Source organism: Hemitrygon akajei, chromosome 22 (genome assembly GCF_048418815.1).
Source record: "Hemitrygon akajei chromosome 22, sHemAka1.3, whole genome shotgun sequence".
Taxonomy (NCBI): domain Eukaryota; kingdom Metazoa; phylum Chordata; class Chondrichthyes; order Myliobatiformes; family Dasyatidae; genus Hemitrygon; species Hemitrygon akajei.
The window spans coordinates 42,651,555-42,678,605 of NC_133145.1; the positions used below are offsets into that span (position 1 = coordinate 42,651,555).

Consider the following 27,051-nt stretch of genomic DNA (forward strand, 5'->3'; position numbering starts at 1 on the left):
CTCAACAATATTGGGTCCAGCACGTGAGTGTTGAAGACATGATTGAAACTTTAAAGCCACATTTAACCAGACATGCCACGTACATGATCCAACAGGCTCGCTCCTGAGATTTGGACCATCACAGAACCCGGTCTCCAACCTCCATCTAATATCAAAAATAGTGAAGAGCATCAGATTGAGCAGAGACAATGGGACTAAACAATATCTCACACATAGTAGAGACGACCTGCACTCCAGCACTGGATAAGCCTCTAGCCAAGTTGTTCCAGGAAAACGCAGGCATCTATCAGAAAATACAGCAAGTATGCTTGGTTCACAAAAAGCAGGTTGAATACAATCGAGCTAACAACCGTGCAATCAATTAATCATTAGCAAAGTGAAGTAAGTAGTCATTGACGGTGCCATGAAGAAGCACTTGCTCAGGTACATCCTGCTCACTGATGCCCAGAACTACTCGACTCCATATCTCATCAGATTCTTAGGCCCACTCATGGACTAAAAGGTTAGACTGTCTGCACTTGACATTAAGTCAATGAGACACCCTCGTAATACTAAAGGTAATAGGCAATGGCAGAAAAACACTCTAATGCTGGTGTTACATCTCACAAAAGGAGATGGCCGTGACTGTCAGAGCACAATCATTTTATCTCAGAATCTAACTACTGGCATTCCTCAGGACTGTGGAACCTGGGCTTAACCATTTTCAGTCACTTCATTAATGACCTTCCTCTCACCATTCATAACTCCACAGCAAATGCATCAGCCCATGCTGTAAGACTGAGACAACATTCAGGGATGGGGTAATAAGCAGCAAATAATTTCTGCCCCACAGAAGTGCCAAGCGTAGAATACCTCCAGCAGAGAAGATTTAATTACTGCTCTTGAAATTCAATGGCATTACTATCACTGTGTCATATATCATCAATATTCTGGGAGTCACCATTAACCAGAACCTGGCAGGACTAACTATATAAATAGCAAGACTAGGACAGCAGGTGAAAGGCAGGATATCCAGAAGTGAATTGCTCTCCTTCTGACACCCTAAAGCTTTTCCAGCATCTACAAGGCACAAATCAGGAACACGATGTAGACTCTTCACCTGCCCAGGTAAGTACAGAGCCAACATGTCTCAAGAAGCTCAATATCATCCGCATTACTTTACGGCAGAGAAGGAAAAACAATTCATTTGACTGGTAGCCCGTTGATCTCCCAAAGTATTTGTTCTTTGCACAACCAGTGCACATATGGGTGCGGTGTTAACCATCTCCAACACGGATGCTAGTTCCTTGCCAAGCCTACTTGACGATACCTCTGAAACCTGTGACTTCTGGTAACGGGGAGAATGAAGGCAACAACTGTATTCAAATACCTTCGCCTGCAAGTTCCCCTCAAATCTCACACCATCCTGAAGTTGACTACCAGTGCATGCTCTATATCAATCTTCATCAAAATCCTAAGATGTTAAGTTTTCCTTATACTAATTTCTTTAAACTCTTCATTTATTCCAAAGCAGTAGTTCTCCATTTACTTCCATGAGGTTTCCTGTGTCTTCATTTATGAAGGCTGATAGGAAGTATTGGATATTCTTGAACCTTTTGTCATTTTTTAATATAATTTCTGCTTCATTCAGTCAGGGACCCATATTAATTTTCACTTTTTACACACTGATAGTAACTTTTATGGTCAGGTTTGTTTTTGCAAGGTTATTTGTGATGTCCACTTTCCCTTTCCTTATCAATGGCTAGGTTCTCCTTTGTTGAATCCTGAAATATTTCCATTTGTCTGGGTTTCTGGTTTTTTGTCACATTATATGCTTTTTTTTTGAGTTATTAATGTCTTTAAATTCTATTGATATCTCTGACTGGATCTTATTTCAGCTTTTTATACCTCAAAATGAAATAGCATTGCTTGTAACTATACAGCATTTTTTTTACTTTTTAGGCACTGCTTGTTCACTGCCATGCCTTTTCCCAGTTACCATAGTCAACTCACAACATATGCCTTCATAATTTATTTTAATTCAGATTTAAAAACCTGGTTTCAGACCAAACTAAATTACTTTCAACTTTTACATAAAATTCTATATCACTATTTCCGAAAGGCCTCTCAACTACCACATCATCAATTAACTCTTTCACATTATTGGATCTCAAATAGTCTGTTTCCTCATTAGTTCCAGAACATATTAATCTGCTATACACTCCATGAATTCCTTCTCCACACTTTCTCTAACTTGGCTACAGACAGGTTAAAGTCCCCTATGATTTCTATATCACTTTCGTTACATTCACATCCAATTTCCTGATTAATTCTGTGCCTACCATCTGGTGCCTATGTACAACTCCCTCCAATGTATCCTGTTCCTTGCTGTTTTTTCGCTTTACTTGATTTCCTGCACTAAGATCCTTTCTCTCTACTGCCTTTTACCCAATCTTGAAAATCAGGGCCACTTTACCACTTTTTCCATTTTGTTTATTTCTTCCAAGAAATAAGTATTTTGTAAGATTTAGTTCCCATGCCTGATCACTTTGCAACCGTGCCTGTTTATATGTTAATTTCAAACTGTGTTTTTACTTTACACAGTTGTGATCGTTGCAAGCATTCAAACAAAAAGCCTTTGATTTTGTCTTTTTACCATTTTTCTCTGCTCTGACTTGAAGTAAAGGTAAACTCTATATAGACTCAATATGCACTGTATTTAGAGATTGCACTTTTCTTTACAGACAGACTCTTGTCATTTTCCATTTTGTATCTTGTATCATTGCCTTGTTTCTGCTCTATAATTTTATAAATTTACCTTTATCGGAATTGACCCTTTTCCCCAATCCCTGCAGCAACTTAGTTTGAAGTCTTATCTAAATCTCTAGTTCACAGCCTGATTCAAGTAATGCTTGTTCCAAAATAACATTTCTCTCTTAGCCCTTGCTGGTGACTGTCCCTATAAAATGACATCTGTTTCTCCCATATGATTTCTGAGCTCTGCATTTAATTGGTATTTATCCCATGCTAATTTGCGCACAGCTCAGAGCATAATCCAAGCATTTTCGTTTTTGTGGCTTTGGCTTTTAGCTTGGAGCCTTACTGCTCACGCTCTTTCCGCAGAACTTCCTTCCTTGTACCGTCTCTGTCATTCAATCCTGCATGAACCATAGAAACTGTATCTTTCCCCTCCCACTGCAATTTCCTCTCCAGCCCCAAGGAAATTTCCTTCACCTTGGCAATTGGCAGGCAACACAGTTTGCAGGATTATGTTAGCAGAGACAGAGAATAGTACTTATCCTGCTGCTTGCTACCACCTCAGTCCTTTCCAATCCTTCATCTTGAAGGACAGTTTGCTCACACAGTCTGCAGTTTTGCTTTCATCCACGCAGGTTGCAAGAACCTGGCAGGATGTCCTCCAGTATTCCCCTCTGAATCCAGAATGCTGACTCATTTGTTTCCCTGGATCCTATTTCTTTCCATCAATTCACGCAAAACTCCAACGAACCCCATTGCCTGTTGCGTCTAACTTAAAATCTCTTTATTTAATGAGCTGAAGTGGAATCAAGTAGTAGATATGACACTGACAAAATCAGAGTGTCAGCAAACCTTTAGAGAGGTAAACAGCGAGACTCTGTATATCATTCTTTATAAAAAGAAAAAGAAGCTGAGGTGTATGCAAACATCTGAGGTATGCAGTGCAGATGGGGAGAGTGGAATAAACATGGTGTAAATGTTTTAGCAGTTCTAGTGTTTCAGTACAATCCTGGCACTTCATGAAGCTAAAATAAGAACCCACACAGACATTATAATTATACCTCCTGTCACAGAGGAGGAAGCTGCTTGGCTCATTTGTTTTATACCAGTTCCCCCAGAAGCAATCCCATTGGTTCCATTCCATTTACCCTTGCAAATTAGTCTCTCTCACAGTTGTCCATTAGCTTCCCTTTGCAATTAACTTACATCAAGGACAAAATGCAGTGGGCAATCAGCTAGGTAATCAATCACAAACAAGAGACCTGGAGAGACCCGGTGTAGACTCGGAGACCGTTTGCCGAGCACCTAGGCTCCATCCACCACAGTAAGTGGGATCTCATGGTGGCCATCCATTTCAATTCTACTTCCCATTCCCATTCCCAGTCAATGGCCTCCTCTACTGCTGCAATGAGGCCACATTCAGGATGGAGGTGCAACAGCTTATATTCCATCAGGATAGCCCCCAACCTGATGGCATGAACGTCGATTTCTTGAACTTCTGGTAATTGCCCCCCTTCACCATTCCCAATTCCCATTTCCCTCTCTCACCTTATCTCCTTACCTGTCCATCACTTCCCCCTGGTGCTCCACCCCTTCCCTTTCTTCCATGGCGTTCTGCATTCCCCGACCAGATGTCCCCTTCTCCAGTCCTTTATCTCTCTCACCAATCAACTTCCCAGCTCTTTACTTCACCCCTCCCCCTCTCCTGGTTTCACCTGTCAGCTACCACCTTCTACCTCTTCCTCCCCTCTCCCCACCTTCTTACTCTGACCTCTCATCTCTTTTTTCCAGTCCTGATGAAGGGTCTCAGCCCGAAACATCTACTGTACTTTTATCCATAGATGCTGCCTGGCCTGCCGAGTTCCTCCAGTATTTTGCACGGAAATCCACCAAGTGACAGGGCGAAACTGCAAACTCTTCACGGCAGCACCTGAGATAAGGATTGAATCTGGGTCGTTGGTGCTGATCATTGAATATGAAAAGTTTTGTCTGTTTTCCTCTCCATGGACGCTGCCTGAAAAGCTAATTATTACCTGCAATTTATATATTTGTCTCACATGTATCAGCAATTACAAATAGTGCTCCTCTCCTGAAATTTGGTTCTATCGAGTATAACTTCTGGCCCCAGCCACAGTTCTATGTTTAGTGCGTGACACAGAGGATACATTTCCATGCACCTTTTAAGGACTTTGTTCAGTAGCACTGAAAACAATTCGTCCATATGATGTGAACATACTTGGTCCCACTCCTAATCTGTGAAGGATTTAATTGGTGAAAAGGTTTCAAAAACTATTTGGGGTGAGTGTTCTCAGCCTGTTTACCATACCCAAAGCAGAAAAAAATATTTGAGTTAATTAATGGGATTTTTGACAAAATTCAGATTAAGTTGCTCATAGTAAGATTAAATTCAAGATATAAGCTTTTACTATGTCCAGTTATTTTATCAGCATGACAGATCTGCATTTTATTTGCAATGCTTTAAAAAAAAAGTATTTTACATTTGTTTTTTATTGTTACTTAATACTGCCCAGTGTAATGACAACATTGTAAAATTAAGTGATAGGGGTAATTTATGTAACTTAAAGATTGAAAAAAACAACATGGAAACAAGATGGAAACATTCCTGGAAAATTTAATTAAACAAGTACTTAAAAACAGATGTCGGTTTAGTGGAACACTATTAACCCTTTAAAGACTTCAGTACTCTTCCTGTAAAACAAAGAATCCTGCTTCAATAAATGTACTTCATATCGTGATTTGTGTATCATTGATAACCTTTTTTCCTGGATTTATTTAGAATCGTTTGTTGTCACACTTGGCTTGGATGCAAAGTTGGTCACAAGGAATTAAAATATGGAACCCTAGGAATGCAGAGTAATAAATTTGATATGCATACTGTTATGTTTTGTAACTTCAAAACATTGAACTAATTATAAGAAGATGCAGTAAGTCTGAAATACTTTGAGTAACACACACAAAATACTGGAGGAACTCAGCAGGCCAGACAGCATCTATGGAAAAAGTACAATTGATATTTCGGGCCGAGACTCTTCATCAGGACCCTTCAGAGACCTGATGAAGGGTCTTGGCCTGAAACGTTGACTGTACTCTTTTTCATAGATGCTGCCTGGCCTGCTGAGTTCCTCCAGCATTTGTGTGCGTTGCTTGGATTTGCAGTGTCTGCAGATTTTCCATTAACTGTGGTGTAACTTCAAGCTTACTTTCAAGCAAGGTGCATGCACATGTATCATGTGGTAGCATGATGATGTTTGCAATTGACATATTTTTACACATAATCGATAATTAGTTATTTAAAAGAACAAAAATACTTAATCAAACTTAATCCCAAATATTCAGTAGCAGATCTCAATCATGTCACTGAGGTGAATGGTAGTAAACATTTTGATGAGTCATACTTCTCACCTGATGGTCTGGCCTCAATGACATAGCGACTGATGGGTGCTTTTCCGGAGTCTCCACTGGACCAATGAATAGTAATGACGGAACCATACCTGTAGATCAATGGCTCACCTGGGGGACCTGGAGAACCTGAGGGAAAGGAAGCAGTGGCATGAAGAAATACATTGTATGTGATAATGCCTCTCCTAACCTCTGTCAAACTCCAAAGAAGTCAAGCGTTTTTTAAAGGGTGGCCACCGTTACAACGGTGGGGAATAATATGGCAGCCAAGTTATATTTGATAGGGCAGCATACACTGGCTTTGATACTTAGTTTTGAAGGATGTGATAATGGTTGGCCATTCAATAGTACAATTCAACTTAAGTTGTGGGTTTTTGTATGCCAACCCACTTTCTTTGGGAAAAAGCAGCAGTAGGACAAAATGAGCAGCTTAAGAAGAAAAGCACGTAGCCCTCCAGGAAAACAACGCTCTCCAATTCTCTTTGTACAAATTATTGTAACCTAGTTGCAGAAAGATTATTTGAAAAATAAAACAGATATATTCCACATCTTGAGGGCAGTCCATTGTTCCTCCATATTTGGTAAGGCCTCCACATAAGGGTGGAGCACTCCATTCCACCTCTTCCCTTTGGTCCACTTCCCATCCCTTGTTCCATTTCAGCTAATTTCAAAGCCATTGGCACATATCCATGGAAGATCCACTTCCATTCATGCCTCAATTTAGATGTTCCTCAAAGTTGCAATATTAGATTTTTTTTTGGCTTAATATTTTGGTGGCAATATTTGCATGCATGCTGACAATAACAAGATGAACATTTCTGTAGCCTGGCTTGATCTCTTAGTCAGCTATATTTATTCAACTCTTATCATCAAGTTTTAATAAACTGATTCTTTCAAGTTTGGCAATGCAAACAGATTTTCAATTAAATTCTAGACTTTAATCTCTGATTGTATCAATCACTCTGGCTACCCTTTTAGACTTAGCATCTTCAAGTGTTGAGATTCAAACCCAGTGCCCTTGGAAACTGCTAATTTTCATCCCCCCCAGCAAACTTCATTCAATACAACCTCACTCCTCCAACTGGTGACACTTACATGATTTTTCCATTGCCACTTGGATAAGATAGATTTAAAAAAGGATCTAGTGTTTTCAACTTATGGAAATTTTGAAAATTCCAGAAACTTCCAGAAATGTTCAAAACTCCACTGCTGATGTCCTTTTCTTCATTGTCTCATGCTTTTTTTTTTACTAAAGGAACACCTATGTGAATTGACCCTTCCCTGAAGGCCATATTTAATGTTTTTAGAATATAGAACATAGAACAGTTCGGCTTATGATGTTGTACCAACCGTTTAATCTACTCCAAGAGCAATCTAACCCTTCTCTCTGACATAGTCCTCAATTTTTCATTCATCCTTGTGCCTATTTAAGAGTTCTTAAATGCCTCTAATGTATTTGCCTCTACCACTACCCCTGGCACATACCCACCACTCTCTGCGTAAAAATTCTACCTTTGACATTCCTCCTATACTTATCTCTAATTAGCTTAAATTATGCCTTTTTGTATCGATCATTTCTGATCTAGAAAAACATCTCTGGCTGTCCACTCAGTCTATGCCTCTTTCCTTTTGCACACCTCTGTCAAGTCTCCCCTCATCCTGCTTTCCCCCATAGAGAAAAGCACTACCTCGCTCAATCTATCCGCATAAGACTTGCATTTTAATCCAGGCATCATCCTGGTGAATCTCTGGACTCTCTTTAAAGATTTCACATCCCTCCTATAATGAGGTGGCCAGAACTGAACACAAAACTCCAACTGTGATCTGGCCCGAGTTTTATTACCTCATGGTTGTTGAACTCAATCGTTTGAATAATGAAGGCCAACACACCCTAAGTCTTCTTAACCACCCTATCAACTTGCTATTCAACTTTAGGGGATCTACAGGTGTGAACCCTTCGCTTTCTCTGTTCCTCCACATTGTTCAGAATCCTGCCTTCAAATTCAACCTTCCAAAGTGAATCACTTCACACTTATCCAGATTGAACTCCACCTGCCTTTTCTCAGCCTGGCTCTGCATCTACAACAATCCCCAAACCCATTAACCTTTGTGTCATCTGCAAACTTAGTAACTCATCTTTTCACTTCTTCATCCAAGTCATCTAGAAAAATCTGCAGGAGCAGTGGCCTTAAAACTTACCCTGCCAAACACTAGTCACTAACCTCCAGGTGAATACACTGCATCTGCAACCGTCTATTTTCCATCTGTAGGCAAGCAAATTCTGCATCCATGTGCCAAGTTTCCCTGGATCCCATGCCTCCTAACTTTCTGAATGAGCCTTTCATGGGGAATTTGTCAAATGCCTTACTAAATACTATTAATGCCAAATCCACTAATCTGCCTTCATTGATAAGCTTCATCACTTTCTCAAAATCTTCATTCAAGCTTGTGAGTCACCTGCTCCTCACAAAGCCACCCTGACTATCTCCAATCGGATTATGCATCTCCAAATGCTTATAAGTTCTGTCTCTAAGAATCCTCTCCAATAGTTTACCCACCACTAATGTAAGCCTCACTGGTCTGTAATTCCCAGGATAACCTTATTTATCATGATCATCTTTGACCATGATTATTTTTGGTAAATTTTTCAGCAGAAGTAGTTTGCTATTGACTCTTCTGGGTAGTGTCTTCACCAGACGGTGACTTCTCCAATTATCAATACTGTTTAGAGTACTGGTCACCAACTAGTCGATCGCAATCGACTGGCTGATCTTTGAGACTTTCCTAGTAGGTCCCGAAAAAAAAAGAAAAATAAATACACAAATACATTATGTGATAAACCTTTTGATGCAAATATGTAGTAACTTCTACTTTGAAAAAGGACCACTCAACAACTTCATGCCCAAAAGGAACAACTTTATCTGGGACAGTACAATGATATTCGCATACAGAGGCTTTCACAAATGAGCACTGGGCAGAAAAGACCAGAAGGAAAACCCCGCAACCCCGGAAACAGTCTCACTTTACAAACAGCTTTCTGTAGCGGGAGTATTGCTATATTACCATGATCCTAATTGGTATTAACTTTTCCTTATAATGCTCACATTACAACACTTCTCCCCCTTTAAATTCCAACATTCCCCAAATGTACAAGAAATGGGAAACAAAAACAGCGGTGTCATTAGCTTGCATACCCCTGAAACGTATACTAGTGTCTCAGTAATAGTTTACCAATACCAGGAAAGTTGAGGAGCTGAAATCGGGGTTGAAGGCTTAGCAAACATGCTGCTCAGAGGACTTGGATCGACAAGTGTTAAAGGACTTGTCACTCTGTGAATATTTTTCACAATAGTTCGATGAATCCCTGGATGAAATGCAAACAGCTCAGCTTGTTGTATTTGTCAGAATGGCTGTTCAGGATTTTTCAACAAAGGAGGACTTCCTCACTCTTTTGCACTTAAAGGAGAGAACGAGAGGTGAGGATATTTACAATCAGTTTAAAAAAAATGTCTGTGAAAATGACATCCCCATCTACAAACTGGTGGCAGTAACTACTGATGGGGCCCCAGCAATGCACAGTGTGCACGTTAGTTTTATAGCACTGTACCGTAATGACCCTGATTTTCCCGACTTCCTAGATTATCACTGTGTGATTCATCAGCAGGTCTTGGCTGGGAAGGTCGTGGACTTTTCTCATGTAATGACACTGGTGGTCAAACTGATAAACTCGATTCGAGCAAAAGCGCTTCAGCACCGCTTATTCAAGGCGTTATTGGATGAGCTCGATGCCACTATGGCCTGTTTGATATGCTAGTTACAGTGTTTTCTTGGTTGAATTAATTTGAAAGTTTGACAAAAGCATTTTGTGTAATTAAAATACAACTCGCCCAAATGAAGGGCCTCAAGTTGGAAGTATAATCTGAGCTGTTTTTTCTCTAAACGATTTAGTAGTCGATCTTGCCTTTCACTAAGGCCGATTTAGGGGATCTTGGGCTTAAAAAGGTTAGTGACCATTACTTTAGAGATTATCTGCCAGCAATCGCAGTAACAGGTCTTGTGACATGCACCAGATGCTCATATGACCATCCACCGCCTGCTCCCATGGCTTCAGGTGTCCCATGGATGCAGCGCACTGCTCATCCTTTAGTCAACCCCGCCACCCAAACATCCCCATCACCTTTCTTCAACAAAGAAATAACCCTCCAATCCTTTCCATGAATTATTTTGATGCATGACAACCATAACAGCTGTAAACAGCACAAACTCAGGGGATAAACCGCAAATTGCTCTTCACACTACAGTTTTTTTTTTCCAGACACAAGGCATTTAAGAAATATATATTATGTTGAAAAAGAGAAGTCCCCTTTGGGCAGACTTGTATGGGGAACTACAAGCTCCAAGAGGAGAATTCAGTTAAGTTTGTTTGGTGTTGGGGTGTCATGGAAAACCAGACTCGTAATAGAAACTGAGAAGGAAGTCCTTGGATGTTTTACTTGGTACATAGTGCAACAGATGCATTTTAAATGGTAAAACCAAACATGAGGAATTTTTTTATTTGGTAATCCCAGCACTAAACAGTTGTGAGAAGCTGCTGTTTGCACACTCACTTCCTGATATCTGGTTCAACCACAATTGATGGAAGAGAATGTCAAGAGGTGAGAATCACTGGCAACCTACACCCACACATCTGTTTATCATTTGCAAACAAGGAGGAAATTCTCCCCCTTCAGATTTGGAGAGAAATATATTTAATTACCTTCTCCTGGTCCGGTGGTAATATTTGCTTCAATTTCTGGTCCATATGTGAACGTTTTAGCTTTGATTCGGTAAGCATAAGTCACACCATCTGACAGGTCTTTTATTTTCATCCAACGGGGACTGCTTCCCTTCACGTCCACAGTCACAATCTTACTCACACCTGTACAGTGAGAGAATTACTGAATCTGACTCAGCCAGCCAACAATACACTCAGGGCAGTCATCACAGATTTGGGATTAATTGTAATAAAAGATGAACAATTAAATGAGGCAAATCACTTAAGAAATATAAAACCAATAAATCTGACAATAGTGGCATGCTGCATTTTGTGTTAGTCTTGTTGATTCTCTTCCCTCTATTTCTGAAGACGGATGATTTGATTATAAACACCAATAGATAAGGTAGTAATATGGAATCTATGTTAAATAGCTATTTATCACAACTAACTCTGCGTTGATGTAGAGATGCAAATAACACCTACGGATTCCTAAGTTTATCTATTTACCTCTTAAAACTTCCTCTTCCTTACTGCGTTTATGAGTTTTGGTTACTTCTGCATCTTTTTCATCTTTCTTGCTTTTTCATTCTTAAATGCCTTTAATAGCAAGAGTTCTGTTTTTCCTATAATATTCCTATTGTTTATTGTCAGTGAATTTACTACTCCTATCCCCACAGCATGTAAAAGGCAGCTCACAAGAGTCACCAGATATTCATTGGTCTTGTTCTCTATGAGGTAGACCTGTTTTACAGAAATGTTGCTTTCTACACAATTCAGTTCAGAATACCTCAAAGCTCCATTAAACTTGGTTCAATCCTGAATTCCAGTTCAGTCTGTTTAGATTTTACAAAGCAACACGTACAACACACTGGAGAAACTCAGCAGGTCGGGCAGCATCCGTGGAAACGAGCAGTCAACGTTTCAGGCCGAGATCCTTCGTCAGGACTGAAGAGGGAGTCCTGACGAAGGGTCTCGGCCTGAAACGCTGACTGCTTGTTTCAACGAATGCTGCCCGACCTGCTGAGTTCCTCCAGTGTGTTGTATGTGTTGCTTTGACCACAGCATCTGCAGTGTACTTTGTGTTTAGATTTTACAAATACTTCCTGTAACCATATATGTTTCCTCTGGGTGTTCTAGATTCCTCCCATATCCCAAAGCCAGGCCAGTAGATTAATTGGCCACAGTAAAGTTGCTCTAGTGTGTAGATAAGTGGTAGAATCTGTGATGAGGTGATGTGAATGTAAAATAGGCTTGGGTAGGTTTAGTGTAAAAAATGTAAGTTTGACAGTTTGTACAGACTTGGCAGGCTGACGGACCTGTTTCCATGTTGAATCTCTCTCTATAGGACCCTATGCAAAGTAAAGACTTTAAATGCCTACCGTCAACAGGTGTGCAGGGCTCATAAACCAGTTGATATCCTTCAATTATTCCATTTGGATACTTTGGTTCTCCCCAGGACACGTTCACCGAGGTCGTCGTCAATTCACTAAATCGAATGTAGCTTGGAGCACTCGGAGCTGTTGGTGAAGAAAATAAAACTGCTCATCAGTTATGATCTGTACTCACAAGTCGTACAATGAGGAGAAGTCAGATGCTGGCTAAATGACACATTTTAAGATTAAATTCTCAATAATTAGCATTCTTATTTATGAGCTTTCAAGGTACTGCCATATCCCAACAAGAAATCAAGAATAAGTGCAGCAATCAGGTGAGAAGTAAGAGAAACAGGAATGACATTGAAGGAGAGGAGGATAAGGAAAACACTGAGAATATATATGATTAACCATATGTAAATATTTGAATTTCTCCTATCTTCAGCATATCTGGCCTACCAAACCTTACTTCCTGTTCTGTTTTCATCATACATTTGCAGAAATGCAACCTCCATATTTATCACAGAAACTGGCCTTGTAAACTTGGCATGCTGCAATTACACTTGCCATCTAGTGCATTGTGGTTTTGGCCAACTTAAGTTTCCCAGCCAATTATGCTGAGAAACACATCTGGCTTAATTAACTCATCTTCCCTCCTGTCACTGCAGTTACTCCGACATTGAGGAACTGTTGTGTTTCAAACGGAGGAAGGGGCTGCTTGCTTGGCCAAATATACGTATTGAATCCCTTGTACCATAGAATTATTTACCCTTGACCAATGGCATAAAGCATTGCTTATTTCTCACTGTTATTTTTGAAATCTTGCAATACACAAATTAATTGCCCATGCTCCAACATTACAGTGGTAACCAAACCATTTCCTTGACATCCCATGATGTGAAAGTTGCAAAATAAATGAGTTTGCAAATACTTTCACTACTAATTTTGTAAATTAAAACAACGAATTTCCCTGCTTTACTGGCAAACCTTTTCCATAACGACAAAGGATTCCTTTGCCAGTGGGTCTGGAGAAGTGCATATGTTTCAGTGCACCAGAAGACAAAGAAGATTTGTCCTGAAAAACCGTCATTATGAAACTTTTGCCAGCGCTTTATATTATTAAATGCAAGTAAATTTTATTATGTGCCAAATAACATCTAAGACACAGTTAGCTTTTTTTTTTGAAATTTCTTGAAATGATTGCAGTCACTACCCCATACAACACATGCTCTATCTGCAGAGCAATATCTAGGTAATGATATACAGATTTTGCCAGAAAAATTTTGAATGCTTTCACTCTGAGGTTTCTTTTCACCACATTATTACATTTAATAACAGTGAACATATAGTATTGCTGCAATTTCAATAAATTTAAGTTTCCAATTTCACCTTGACACCAATTATTCAACGTAATAACTACTCAACAGGAAATAAACTGTGCATTAAAGGAGACCTGCGAAAACACACCACCATATTCCTTCTCTTGAGTTAATATCAGCCAATACATCTCTTCTGCTCATTTAAAAAAAAATCCACAACCTAATGGTAATTGCTTGCAGGACACATTTCACACACTCCACAAATACATGTTGTTTCACTTGCTACAGTGGTCAAGGTTGTGCTGACGGCTAGCTGGCAGTTCTGTAGTGAATTGCTGGCTGGCTGCATTACGTAAGTGTGGGCTCATCCAGACTTCTCATCTGTTCTCCACAATTTGGAGGCATGGAAAGCACTAATGTCAGAAAGTCTGGCTCAGCACCAGGTTCAAGGATGGTTCCACAGGATACTGAATCAAGGAGCCAGATACACTCATGCAGAGTCCCTTACTTTATGCCAGCTATATCTGGCACTTTTAGCATGGACCCATTTATTTTAATGAAGTCACTGATCTTCCTTCAAAAAAAGATGAAAATTGCTTTTTAAAATTGATATCAATGCTTCCAAATAATTTACACATTAAATATGTCTAAACTACATTATTTATTAATTCTTAAAACTACCTAAACATTTCTCATCAGGTCCAAACATCTCTGATTATCACAGGACAAAAACAAAGGTGAGGGGTGGTTGAGAACGAGCATGATGTGGCTAATAGTCTACATGGGGCACCAGAGAGGGTGTTATGTTCATCATCAAAGGATGAAGAAAGAATGCCACTCACTGTACTTGGTTACTGAAGTTGAAACTATCATATTTTTTTTCCACCACACAAAGAGCCCTTTTATTAAGTTAATTTTTATGCTAGGTCTCTAATAAAACTTGATTTATTATGAGTTGCTTGCTAATAGCAAACTCATAAAGAGACTTTTACAATCGTATTATATCGATCTTCAAAGTATCTCCATAGAAGACAGAGGTTGACAGTAATATACATTATTAATATAAGATGAGGAGAAACTTCTTCACTCAAAGGGTCATGAGATTGTGGAACAAACTGCCAGTGCAAGTGGTGCATGTGAGCTCGATTTCAACATTTAAGGGAAATTTGTACAGGTACATGGATGGGAGGGATATGCAGGGTTATGGTCCTGGTGCAGGTCAATGGGACTAGGCAGTTTAAGTGGCTCAGCATGGATTAGTTGTGCAGAAGGGCCTGTTGCTGTGTTGGACTTTTCTATGACTCTAAGGACCAGAATACTTAAAAGCTCAGACTGCGTTTTTCCTGTTGCTGGACAACTGATCCCTGTTCTCCACTTACTCAGCAGAAACCAGGGTGATTTCTACTTTAGATTCCATTGTGGAAACAGGAACTTCACAGGTTGTGGAGCATGTTGGACGCAATAACACTATCCAGCAGATCGCAAGGTTCTTAGATCCCCTGCATCTCCAAAAACAATTTTAGGAAAAATGCAACTGAAATGCAACGGAAACAATGAGAGAGCTCAAGTTGATGAGGGGGTTTCGGGAAATTTGAATGATGAGTTCGGTTTTCTGTTTTGGTAGACCAAGGAACTGACTGTAGACTTCAGGAGAGGGGAACCAGAGGTCCATGAGCCAGTAATCATCAGAGGTGGAGAGGATCAGTAAATTTAAATTCCTGGGTGTCACTATTTCAGAACACCTATCCTGGACCCATCATATAAATATTACTGTGAAGAAAGTACGGCAGCACCTCTACTTCCCCAGGAGTCTGCGGAGGTTTGCCACGTCATTTAAAACCTTGGCAAACTTCTATAGATATGTGGTGGAAGGTACACCAACTGACTACAGTACAATCTGGTATGGGAACACCAATGCCTTTGAGCAGAAAATCCCTCAAAAGGTAGTGGATTCAGCCCAGTACATTATGAATAAAACACACTCACTATTGAGCATATCTACATGAAACTTTGCAGTAGAAAAGATCATTACTACCGAGGCCATGCTCTTTTCTCGCTGCTGCCATCAAGAAGAAGGTACAGGTGCCTCAGGACTCACACCAAGAGGTTCAAGAACAGTTACCATCCCTCAACTATCAGGCTCATGAACAAAAGGGGATAGCTACACTCATTTAAGAACTCTGTATTGTTGTTACTTCATGCTTGTTATTTACTGCTATTTGTTTATATCTGCATTTGCACAGTTTGTTTACAACTGTTCCTGGTGCTTACAGTTTATAGATCCTGTTTACAGTTATTGTTCTATAGATTTGCTAAGTATGCCGGCAACAAAAGGATCTCAGGGTTTTATGTGGTGACATGTTTGTACTCTGATAATAAATTTTACTTTGAACTTTGACATCGATAGATGCTCAGAAACGAATGCGGAAATTTTTCTTACCTTTAAGGATTTGAAAGCATAAGCTGCAGTGTGTGTCGATGAAGATGTGACAGACCAGGAAATCGGAGAAAATGATTCTGCACTCTCCACTGTGTGTCAAATTGTTGAGTTAAAGTAGAACAAAAATGTGGTTTTTTTTGTGTAGAAGTAATGGAAAATGAAGCAAATCCATGTGTCTGAGTTTATCTCCAGCGATAAATAATAGGCTGTTCTATCTCCACCAAAGGGGCTTGATTACAACTGTTAGGAAATATAGTGGATTCTGGTTAAATGAGCCATTGGTTAATCAAGGCAGCCACTTGTTTGGGCCAGTTCTTAAAGAACAAAATCTAATCAAGAAAATCGCTAGGATTCCCTTCGTTTGTTTGGGACACTATGAACTTAATTGGGTCAGGAGCCTGTTGCTGAACAGTTTCTAACTAGCATTAGTCGTGTGCACTTGTTTGTTCGTTAGACACAACACTGTGCTTTGAGTGAATGGTTTTTCAATCACGCCAGTTCTGTGTGTTTGTGTTCAAAAAGCAGCTATTTTTTTCACTGATAATTGCCGAGAAATAAGGAGTAAGACAATTCCAAACTATTTTGCTCATGGTGGTTTCAAGCATTCGGGCTTGGAGATGGCAGAAACAGCTGGGAGTGAAACTGAAATGATTTCACTACTTCAGCAAGTTAGGAAATATGAGGAACTTGAAGGTATTGACAATCATTTTGAATGTTACAATGAAAATGAAGATTTGGAGGAAGCAATCACAACTGCATTGTATGAAAGCAGTCCAATATCTGCACTAGGTATCTGTGCTGATGTTGAATATTTAGAATCAATCAAAAGAACATGGCAGCATACACTGGATGAATTTGTCCATCAATAACTATTAGGAAATAACAAACAGTTTTATAGTACTGTAGTAGTATCGGTAGTGTTCTAATTTGTTCTGTATTTCATTTAGAAACATAATTTGTTACTCAGTTTGTATTTTTATACATTTTTAACTATTTCCATGAAACTTAGGCTAATTTGGCAAAAATGTACTTGCCTGATGTGTCCCAATTGATTGGAATTTACTGTATTCACTGGATGTAAGAAATCAGGAAATAGACAAGGGCCCAGTTACCTGGCTACTTTAGGAAGATTTCCACTGTTCTAAAAATACTGCGTAGAACCACTATGAAGATACACCTAAAGCTGGATTGACTTTTGAGCTAATGCTGATTTTAAAAAAAACCTGCTAGAATTTCTTAGCAGGTCAGGCAGCATTAGCAGAGAAATTCCATTTATTTATTTATTCATTGAGATACAGTGCGGAATAGGCACTTTGAGCCACGCTGCCCAGCAACTCCCGACTTAATTCCAGCCTAATCACAGGACAATTTACAATGACCAATTAACCTACCAACTGGTACATCTTTGGACCGTGGGAAGAAATGGGAGCATCCAGAGGAAGCCCATGCTGTCACAGGGAGAACGTGCAAACTCCTTACGGGTAGCAGCTGGAAACTGAAGCATTAACCTTTTCATTCTCTGAATGCTGCATTTCCTCCAAAGTATTCATACCCTCTCATTTGGCCTCTCCTGCATCTGCAGTATTTTGCTCTTGGTCTATGCTGGATTTTCCTTGACGTCTTCTGTATGGAGGAGCATATGAGATGCTAGTGGCACGGACACCAACTTTACACACGAACTTAGCATAGGCATAAACTAGTTTATCCAGTGGGATGGAACACACAACTGCATTCACTTGTGGACCAAAAGGTTGTTGAAGGCCTATCTCCACCATTTTGATGGAATAACAGCTGATGCCGTACCTACTGAAAATGAGTGGGAACTTCATTACCCAAAGAAATGGGGATCATAAAATTGATGTATTTTTTAAATACAAAAGTGCCCACAAAGGCCAAATAAAATAAAATAAAAATTTTAAACATTTCTTGTAATGTGAGATTTACAACTCTTTCTGGTCTGACAAAAATCACCTCCTCTTCCTACTTAATGCTAATGTTCTACCAGGGCTCTTTCTCAGCACCGTTTCTTTTCTTCTGTGCAGCTGCACTACTTTTTCCTTTTGTACAGCTACTGGATTTCCTGCTTCTTTTATTTAGCAGGGCGTCCTGATGCTGTGGGCAAACAAATTCAAAACACCTATGTAATTTACCCGTGGATCAACCAAGGTCCTATTGTTTCGAAGGAAAGTTCTGAACAAGCCATATTCACAGCAGATAAGATTATCAAGCAGCCACTCCTCTCCTTTAAGGCAAGTTGATGATTTCACTGTTAAACACTAATGTGTTGACATAACTGTTTAAGTTGTACGTTGGTGCTGTTTAATCTTCTGTTCGTGCCCTGCTAGTTCACTACTATTGCTGCTATTATTCACAGCCCAAGTTGTGTCTGGACTTTGCAGTGCTCAGTATGGCTTCCTTCCCCTGGGAGCAGTCCAGGTCTTGAATGTAGAGTGTGCAATATAAACCCAGAAGTTAACTCCTGGAATCCAAATTAAAGCAGTGCTAATTAATCGTATTTAGAATAGTTCAAATTTTAGTTGCATTTCCAAGAGCTCTGAAAGTTCTTTGGGGAGATTTTCACAAAAATATTGCACTGATTTAAAAGCTTCAGTCCTTTTGCAGATATCCTGTGTTGTCAGTTTGGTAACAGTCTCAATTTATTGTACAGAAATGTTCCTGTCCTGTGAAGCTAAATTTTTTGAACACTGCACAGAAAGATTAAAGCAGTGACCCTGGGTATAACTCTTCCTTTGTTCCTTTTCATTTTGTTGTGCGGGGGAAGGGTGTTTGTGGATTGATATTCTGTGTGTTCTGTTAGTTTTTTGTGCGGGACTAGGGCTGCTATTTGGGGGCCGATGTTCCAGTTCCATTTTGCGTGGGGAGGTTTATGATCAGGATGCTGTTCTTTTTCTTTGGGGGGGGGGGGATAGGTCTGATGTTTCTCTCTGAATGACTTTCCTGTCCTTTCTTTGTTTCATGGCTATCTGGAGAAGACGCATTTCAGCATTGTATATGGATACATGCTTGATAATAAATTAACCTTTGAACCTTAGAACTTGAGGACAGGTCCAAGATGCTGGAACACAGACTTTTTTGTCAAAAACTAGATGGCCGTTTATTTGGGAGAGTAAGAGGATGATGTCAAGGCCATTGCTGAACACATCCTTGCCAAGTGAACTTGGCATTAACAATCATTGATCAGGAACCTCTGTTGGTATTCCCAATTAGCTAAGATCAGTTAGTGTAAGGATTTCTGTTGTGCAGCATTTATTTCTTCTCAAAGATGGAAGGTGGAATTTCCATTTCTTTTTCTATGAAGTGCACAGGGTTTAATGATTCCAGAAAAACCCTGTTCATTGTTTTGGTGAAAAACAGTCAAATCAAATAAGTCTAAACAGGATGCCAGCAATTTAATACCATTGACTTCAGTAAATTAAGTTGAAACCGCAACTCATTTCTGTGAGAATAATAAATAGATACAGTTAATTTGTTGCATGAGACTATTCTTTTCAGTTATGAACCAGTGTTAAGATTTTTAAATCATCTTTGTTTAAAAAGAGGTTTTTCATGGGATAATTATATTTCCAACTTTCTTCTTCATCTAACTGCCTTCTGTTGTTTGATACTGAGTGCATTTATTATGTCCAGAGGTGGCCTTGAAGTTAACTTTAAAATGTTGGCTCAGAGTGTATTTACTGATTATATTTAAATGTGGTTTGTTTTAACTCAAATTTCCACAGTCCTGACAATGAATAAAATTTTTGGTATGTTCTCACCCAGACAAAGAATAAATCAACAAAGTACTTATGCAATAAATTCCAGGAAAATTCCAGGGACAGAGGTCACAGTGATGGGACACAAGATATTAAGATTGAATGCAGAATCTAAAAGAACAGATATCCATTTTTAAATGGTGACAATTTTTGACAAAATCAATGTGGAGTGACTCTTTCTTCCAAATGTAGGTTAGTGTCAATGAGTAGTCAATTTAAAGTTTGGACTTTGAGTTAGAAGCAAAGTGAGCACAATTCACTTTGTGTGGTGCTAGAAGTGTTTTTTCACTCATATAGAGACCATTACATATATAAAATGAAAAGTAACGGTAATATTTAAGCACCGAAAGACACAAAGAATGCAAGATAACAGAACAATGGGACTGTTCTCAAAGTGGTAGTACAGATACAATGGAATAACTCCTTCCTTTGTCACAGGAACTACTTTTGCTAGTGAAAAGTGACTTCAGTAACAAGTACAAATACAATGATAAAATATATCAATGATGACCTGTAAAACTTGGAACTATAAATCCATATTTAAGTCTGACAAAGAAAAGATTTGCTTTTATGCCTTTGCTTTCATTACCTCAGTATTTCCCAAAGGACTTTTTGGTCAACAAAGTATGATTGCTGCCAGAATATAGGAAATGCAGAAAACTTGTACAAACACTGATGCAATAATGTCTGAATAATCTGTTTAAGTGATATTGGCTGGGGGATACATCTTGGTATACACTCACTCTTCTTCAGAAAAGGCCATGAGATCTTTTACATCCACCTAATAGAGCAGAAAAGATCTTAGTTTATCGTCCCTTCTGAAAAAGACACCTTGATTCCCTTAGTCCTGTCCTGCCATGTTCACCAAGACAAGCTCAAGGGTCTGCAATGGGACTTGAATGCATAACCTTATGACACAGAAGCAAGAACTCTACCAAATGAGCAATGGCTGATATAACACTGTGAACCTGAAAAGCAACCATGTTGAATTGCAGACATAATCTGAACAGTTTGGGTACTCCATCAATTAACCGGAACCTTGGATCACTGACCTTTAGTAGACATTTGTTTGAGACTTTCAAACAATGTTAATTTGAACATAATGTATACATTGAAAACATAGCATATTCTTTTATCTCTTTAAGCATCCTATAACTGTTTCTTCAGCTGTTGTGCTACTCTCACCTGCCTGTTGTGTCCGACCCCTGATCGGTGTACTTCTAGGACCGTCACCAGCAGCATTAAAGGCACTCACACTGATCAAGTAGGTGGTGTACCCAGTCAGGTTCTTCAATTTAACATTGGTTTCGGGGAGGAAGAGTGTCTTCAATTTTTCTGTCTCAGCCTGTCGCTGGAACTCCCAGTAATAAATCTGAAAGAAAACCCGTGACTTTCAACTCTTTCAAATAGCACATGGTTATAGCTATCGTCAAAAACATTATCCTCAAGTATTCATGTGAAATTCATAAGTTATATTCACATGTGTGATATAATAAACTTAACCAGATTGTCAGGCTTCCAGCCTGCATGACTATATCCTTGTCACATGATGCCTGGTTATCCTCTGGTGGCTGGGTTCATGTGCCCAGTAGCTGGGAGCCAAGTAGACTCCTCTGCAGCACCCAAGCTTGGTATTTTGGATGGTTAGATGGAAAGGTAGAAGCAGGAATGTGTATGTGCTGTAGGCCTCCGTTAGTCTCGATAGACCATGGGTTTGCACCTTGGAAAGTTTTCCAGGGCACAAGCCTGGGCAAGGTTTTTTTTTATGGAAGACTGGCAGTTGCCCAAGCTGCAAGTCTCCCCTCTCCACGCCACCGATGTTGTCCAAGGGAAGGGCATTAGAGAAGAGTAATGCAGGGTTAGTGGAATGACCAGGACTGGCAGTTTGGATGTTGGGGTGAGAGATTAGGGGAAATGGATTGGGACATTTCAATTTAGATGCATTTGAAATGAATACTGTATCCCCCAGTCATGAAGATATGCGTGTAAGCCATGGACAAGGGAACAAATGAAAGCAACAATGTTAAGTAATTCTGTACCATAAGACATGAAGCTTCAGATCGAAAATCTGAATACGTATATCACATGAATCACTCACTGAACAGAACACTGAAAATATCTTGTTATAGAACTTGAGGCAAAGTACACCAAAGCTCAATTTTCATGAATGTATCTTTCAGACATAGTTAAATAAGTGCTGGTCATGAGACTTTCATACTTGTAAAAGAGCCAGTGTTCTTCAATCATCTCATGGGTTATCTTTCAATCCTACAATTAAAACTTCTGTGAGTTTCCCTTCCAGGGATTGTGTAGTCTGAGGACTGACTGTGAGGAACTTCGGAACTTTATTAAAAGAATTTCAAAAAGATGAAGAAATAACTAGTATTCTAGTTTCTAAGATAGTCATTACACAGTCTCAAAGACTTGCACAAAATTCAGATATTATTCTTTCAAGAAATTTATTCACTGAGTTATTGAGGAATTACGATCCATGATTAGATATCCAAACTCTGGGAGTAACTTTACCTCATTCTTGTGATAGTGCCAGTGCCTGCAGATTAAAGAACGGGAAAAAAAGTCTCCTCTCATTATTTGTTAAGCACTGTGAAAATGAGTTAGGAACAGGATCTTTGCAATAGAAAGACTTAGTTATAGTTCAATTGCCTCCAATAGTGTAGTAACATGGAACAATAGACTTCTGGTAAAAAGGTGTTTTGGTTCAGGCTATAAGCAGTCTCTGAAAAATAATACCCGATCACTTAACTCAGTGCTGTTGTGCAAACCGATAGCTGCTTTTTCTATGTTACAATGTAAGAGTATTAGAAGTATGAGCAAGAGTAGGCCATTTGGCACCTCAGACCTGCTCCACCTTTCATCAAGACAATGGCTGCTTTTTATTATCATACGCATGTCCTTTGATTTGTCTAACAACTGGAAACTTAACCAGAAAGGGCTCTGGGCTATAGCATTTCAAAGATTTATGACTCTGAATGAAGAAATTCCTTCTCATTTCAGACCTAAATGACCTATCTGCTAGTTGGAATTATACCTCCTAGCACATAGGAAGATGCTTGTGGTGGTTGGAAATTGGTCATGTCAACCACAGGTATTTCTCAGGATAGCGGCTCAGGCTAAGGAAAGGAACTGAGAGATAAGAAGAGATGCCAGAAAAATCAACTATTTGGGTAATTCAATAGAACAAAGGAGATGGTTAAAAGGAAAATAGCAAAGGGAATTCTGCTTGAGATTCTTGGAATCATAATGAGAGATTTCCAAGAAAGTAAATACATTTATGAGAGAGAACATGTGAATGACTGGCAATAGAAAGTATAGATTTAGATCTAAAAGAATCACAAATTGCAGAAATGCTCTAATATTATTATTTTCAGCATAGACACGAATATTGAAACTACGACCTTCCCCTGGGTTTCTGGCTGACTATACTCATTGAGTTGTCAGAACACTATTTGTTCAAAATAATAAATATTCACAACAGACAAAAATAGAACTTTTAAAAAATCCTTCAGTTGCTCAAGTTTAAATATTAAACTACTGGAATCTTTGCTGACCAAAACTCTAATCTACTCTACATTATAAATCATATTTGAAAAGTGAAGATGATTCTGCAGATGCTGAAGTCTGTAATATAAACAGAAAGTGCGGGAGATGTACTCAGCAGGTCAGGCAGCATCTGTGGAAAGACAGGAAAGATTAAGTCAGTTACTGTCATCAGAACTGAAGGTGTGCAGAGGAGTTTTATCTTGCAAAGGGAGAGAGAAGTGAACAGAACAAAAGAAATATCCTGGACAGGATGGAGACCAGGGTGGTCGAGGTGACACGATTATCTTCAGTGAGGAGTGAGGGCAGTTTGAGAAAACATACTAGCAGCAAGAACGCTGGCTTAGAGAGGAGAATCCAGCAGTTACTGGAAATCTGAAATAAAGGAGAATGCTGGAACTACTCAACAGATCAGCTAGTACCTATGGAGAAATAAAAACTGAGAGGTATTAAATGACATGCTGCACAGATGTGTACTTTAAAGCTGATGACAGTATAATAAACCAATTAAAAATAGTATGGAGACATTTTTAACAAGCAAAAAAATCTCCAGGAAACTAGTTTTCTCTATAACTGTATTTGTAGGTCGACATATTATTTAATCAGCAATCTAGTGCAGTGACAATTAATGGACGATTACGCATAGACCACTGTGCAAAATCAGACAATTCCTCAGCACATGTGGCTTTATATACTTTTGTGTGTTGATAAGGTTTTTTAAATGTATTGCCACAGTCTGGGTGTCTGCTCCTCTCGGAGATATGGCAGAAGCTAACTGTACCTTATAGCCTTGCATGTCACCATTCTGTGCTTCCGGTGGGGGTGGTTCCCAGGTCACGTCCAACTGCGTTGCTGTTGAGCCCTGCACCTGCACATTTTGGGCTGGCGCAGTGGGAACTAAATGAAAAATGTGAAGTGTTAATATAAGTACAATATTGTGGTTGAAATGAAGATAAAGTGTTGTAGATGGATTGTAAATATGGTTTAAAATGTTACAACACTCCAAACGACTGAGATAGAAAAATAAAATAGGAAATAATCCAAATGAATTTATGACCCAGTTCATGTTCTCTGTGAAACCAGATGCCCAATTATTTCTGTCCCACTTCTGCTCAGTTCTACTTCTGCAACTCCATCCTTGATGCTAAGGACAAAATAACAACATATTTTGTTCCAAAGCTAAGCTGTCAATGAGTAAAACATTTTGTAGACCAACACTAGCAAAGCTGAAGCTATCTTGCTCAACACCCTTCAGTAGCTCAGATCCAAGCTGTCTTGTGGATGTCAACTCATGTTCAACCTGACATTATGCCCTTCAGTGCTCTTACCATCAGCCCATCACTACGAGCTCTGTTTTCACTTCAACATACCAGCCACATCTCTGCTTATTTCTGGTGAGGACCTGAGTTTTGGGTTTTCAATAACTTTTTCGGCAGCCTTCTAAATCCCACACAATCTAACTACTAAATAACTCAAACTTTTATCCTGCATGTAGTATCCTGTACTGCTGGTGCTCATGAACCAGCTCTCCAGCTATGGGTAAATAGCCCTACTGCCTCCTGGGCAGCCTCAGGAGAGACAAAGGCTACGGGAGTAAACCCAGACAGCAAATCCGGAGTGGGGCCCCTAAGGCGGCTGGACACCATCGGACATCTTTCCGGCAGCTCCTGCAGCCAAGCTGGTGCCAAACGTATTGCTTCATAAGCTTTCCTTTGGACTACACTGGTGAGGCCGAGAGGGGAATCTTGACAACTGGGCATCTCAGGATCTCCGTACCTTCTGCCCAGGCTTGTGATGATGATTATCATCACCCATTGTCCTTCGAGACAGATGGATGCCAACCAACCAATTATCCTGTACCAAGACCATTTGACGCATCATCTGCTAAATTCAATGAATTGTCCCGATTTAAAAATTATCATCTAAGTCTTTCAATTACCTTTCTCCTCTTTAATACCATTCCTGTTTGTATCCTCTAATCATTCCAGCTCTGATGCAGTGTATGTTACTTCCTGCTTAGTATGTTCCTCCAAAAGCCCTCTTGATATTTTCACCTAACTCCTTCTGCCCCATATATGTCCATGCTTTCAAATATCTCTTCACCCTATTTGGGTCCAGCTATAAGCTCGATACAAGTGGTCATGTAGGGGTGCCATAGAAATTCAAACTATTGTTCTATCTCAAACATTAGCAAACTATTGAAAATGTTATTCTATTAATCTTAGACAAAATGACAACATTTTTTTCATTCTATTTCTTGCCCAGTAGATGGCCACGTCCCTGATAAGATCTGAGATCATCGACTCACGTAATCCCTTGGGGACAATATTGAATGATGAAAAGATTCTCCATAATGAGGGAGACACACTTAACAAAATTAATAAGCAGTTTAACAAATCTTCCTTGAATTTCTTTCAAAACTACTTTTGTGCTATCACAATGCTAACAAAATGAGCTTCATTATTGTGTTATTGTCAGATTGTTCTCAATGAACTTTCTTTTTTGACATCTAACATCTTAAACAAGGCTCATCCTATTTTTCTCTGAAAATTTTCTTGCTTTTCTTTGTTACCTGCATTGATTTTCCATTCCTTTACTTTGCAGATACTCAATTGTTTTACATTGATTTCTGTTTTCTGTTAATCCTCTACATATACAATCCTGTGCAAAAGCCTTAGGCATACAGCATATATATATTTTAAGGTGCTTAGACTTTTGCACTGTACTGTACTTGTCAATGTGCAGCAGGCAGTGAGTTTATAAATCTGGTGGGAGCAAAGTATGTTGGGAATGATGAGGGTGGTGCACAGCGGGATGGGTGTCGAACAGGTTGCAGAGAAGGAATGCCAGGGGCAGGGGTGGGTGGGCAGAGGTAGTGCGGGCGCAGACCCATCCAGTCCTGAGGCACAGGCAAGTCCATTCGATTCCAAACAAATGGTTTATTGATCAGTATAGAATCAGTTCCTGCTCCCTCCCTCTCCTGTCTCCTTTTCCTAACCATGATTCTTCTCTCAGTCCACAATAGTGACCCATATCAAAATCAGGTTTTGCATAACTCACATATGTCATGAAATTTGTTTTTTCTCAGCAGTACAGTGTAATACATAAAATTACTACAGTACTATGCAAAAGTCTTAGACACCCTAGCTATACAGTATATATGTGCCTAAGACTTTTGCTCAGTACTGTATATAATATTACAGGTTTTAAATGTTTTTTCTTTCATATACAGGTGCCTGAATACTATTTTTTTTCTAATCACTTTGCATTCTGGTAAAGTATGCTGTTTTAGCACAGCATACTTAGCTTGAAGTCATTGCTGGCAGATGATTTCAGCTTTCATTTTGTGAGGGCTTACTTTCCCACAGTTTTATTCATCCTGAGTTACTGGAGTCACCACAAGTATTTTGAAGAATTGCACAGAAGTGATGGGTGACACTAGTAGGATCAAGACACATTATTAAAATGCCCTCTGGTATCTTAGTTATCTGTATAGATTCTATTCTAATTGCACATTCCTGATAATATTGGTTAGTCGAAGTCACCCTTTATAACAGTCCTAATCCAGTCAGATACATTGCTGTCCTTTCATTTGAAATTGACTGAGTGGTGGTTGTGAATGCATAATTCAATGATCAGCAGCACCATTCTCTCGCAGACTATTCAGGGAACCTAA

At 39.3% G+C, this 27,051-nt stretch overlaps 1 protein-coding gene and 1 long non-coding RNA gene across 6 annotated transcripts in view; one reads left to right on the forward strand and one right to left on the reverse strand.

The window, feature by feature from the left end:
- Positions 1-27,051, reverse strand: part of LOC140714669 (protein sidekick-2-like) — a 919,455-nt gene that overhangs the window by 131,433 nt on the left and 760,971 nt on the right. For all 4 annotated transcript variants that reach the window (XM_073026119.1, XM_073026118.1, XM_073026117.1 and 1 more), the window contains 5 exons: positions 24,157-24,272; positions 21,003-21,189; positions 12,292-12,429; positions 10,913-11,074; positions 6,160-6,285 (listed from right to left, as the gene is read on the reverse strand). In XM_073026119.1, coding sequence (XP_072882220.1) covers positions 6,160-6,285; positions 10,913-11,074; positions 12,292-12,429; positions 21,003-21,189; positions 24,157-24,272 — 729 coding nt within the window. The remainder of the gene's footprint in view (positions 1-6,159; positions 6,286-10,912; positions 11,075-12,291; positions 12,430-21,002; positions 21,190-24,156; positions 24,273-27,051) is intronic.
- LOC140714671 (uncharacterized) overlaps positions 1,012-27,051 on the forward strand; it is a 36,872-nt gene continuing 10,832 nt past the window's right edge. The window contains exons 1-2 of one of the 2 annotated variants that reach the window (XR_012095969.1): positions 1,012-1,107; positions 4,528-5,034. This is a non-coding gene — a long non-coding RNA (uncharacterized lncRNA). The remainder of the gene's footprint in view (positions 1,108-4,527; positions 5,035-27,051) is intronic. The other variant, XR_012095968.1, reaches the window with a different exon arrangement.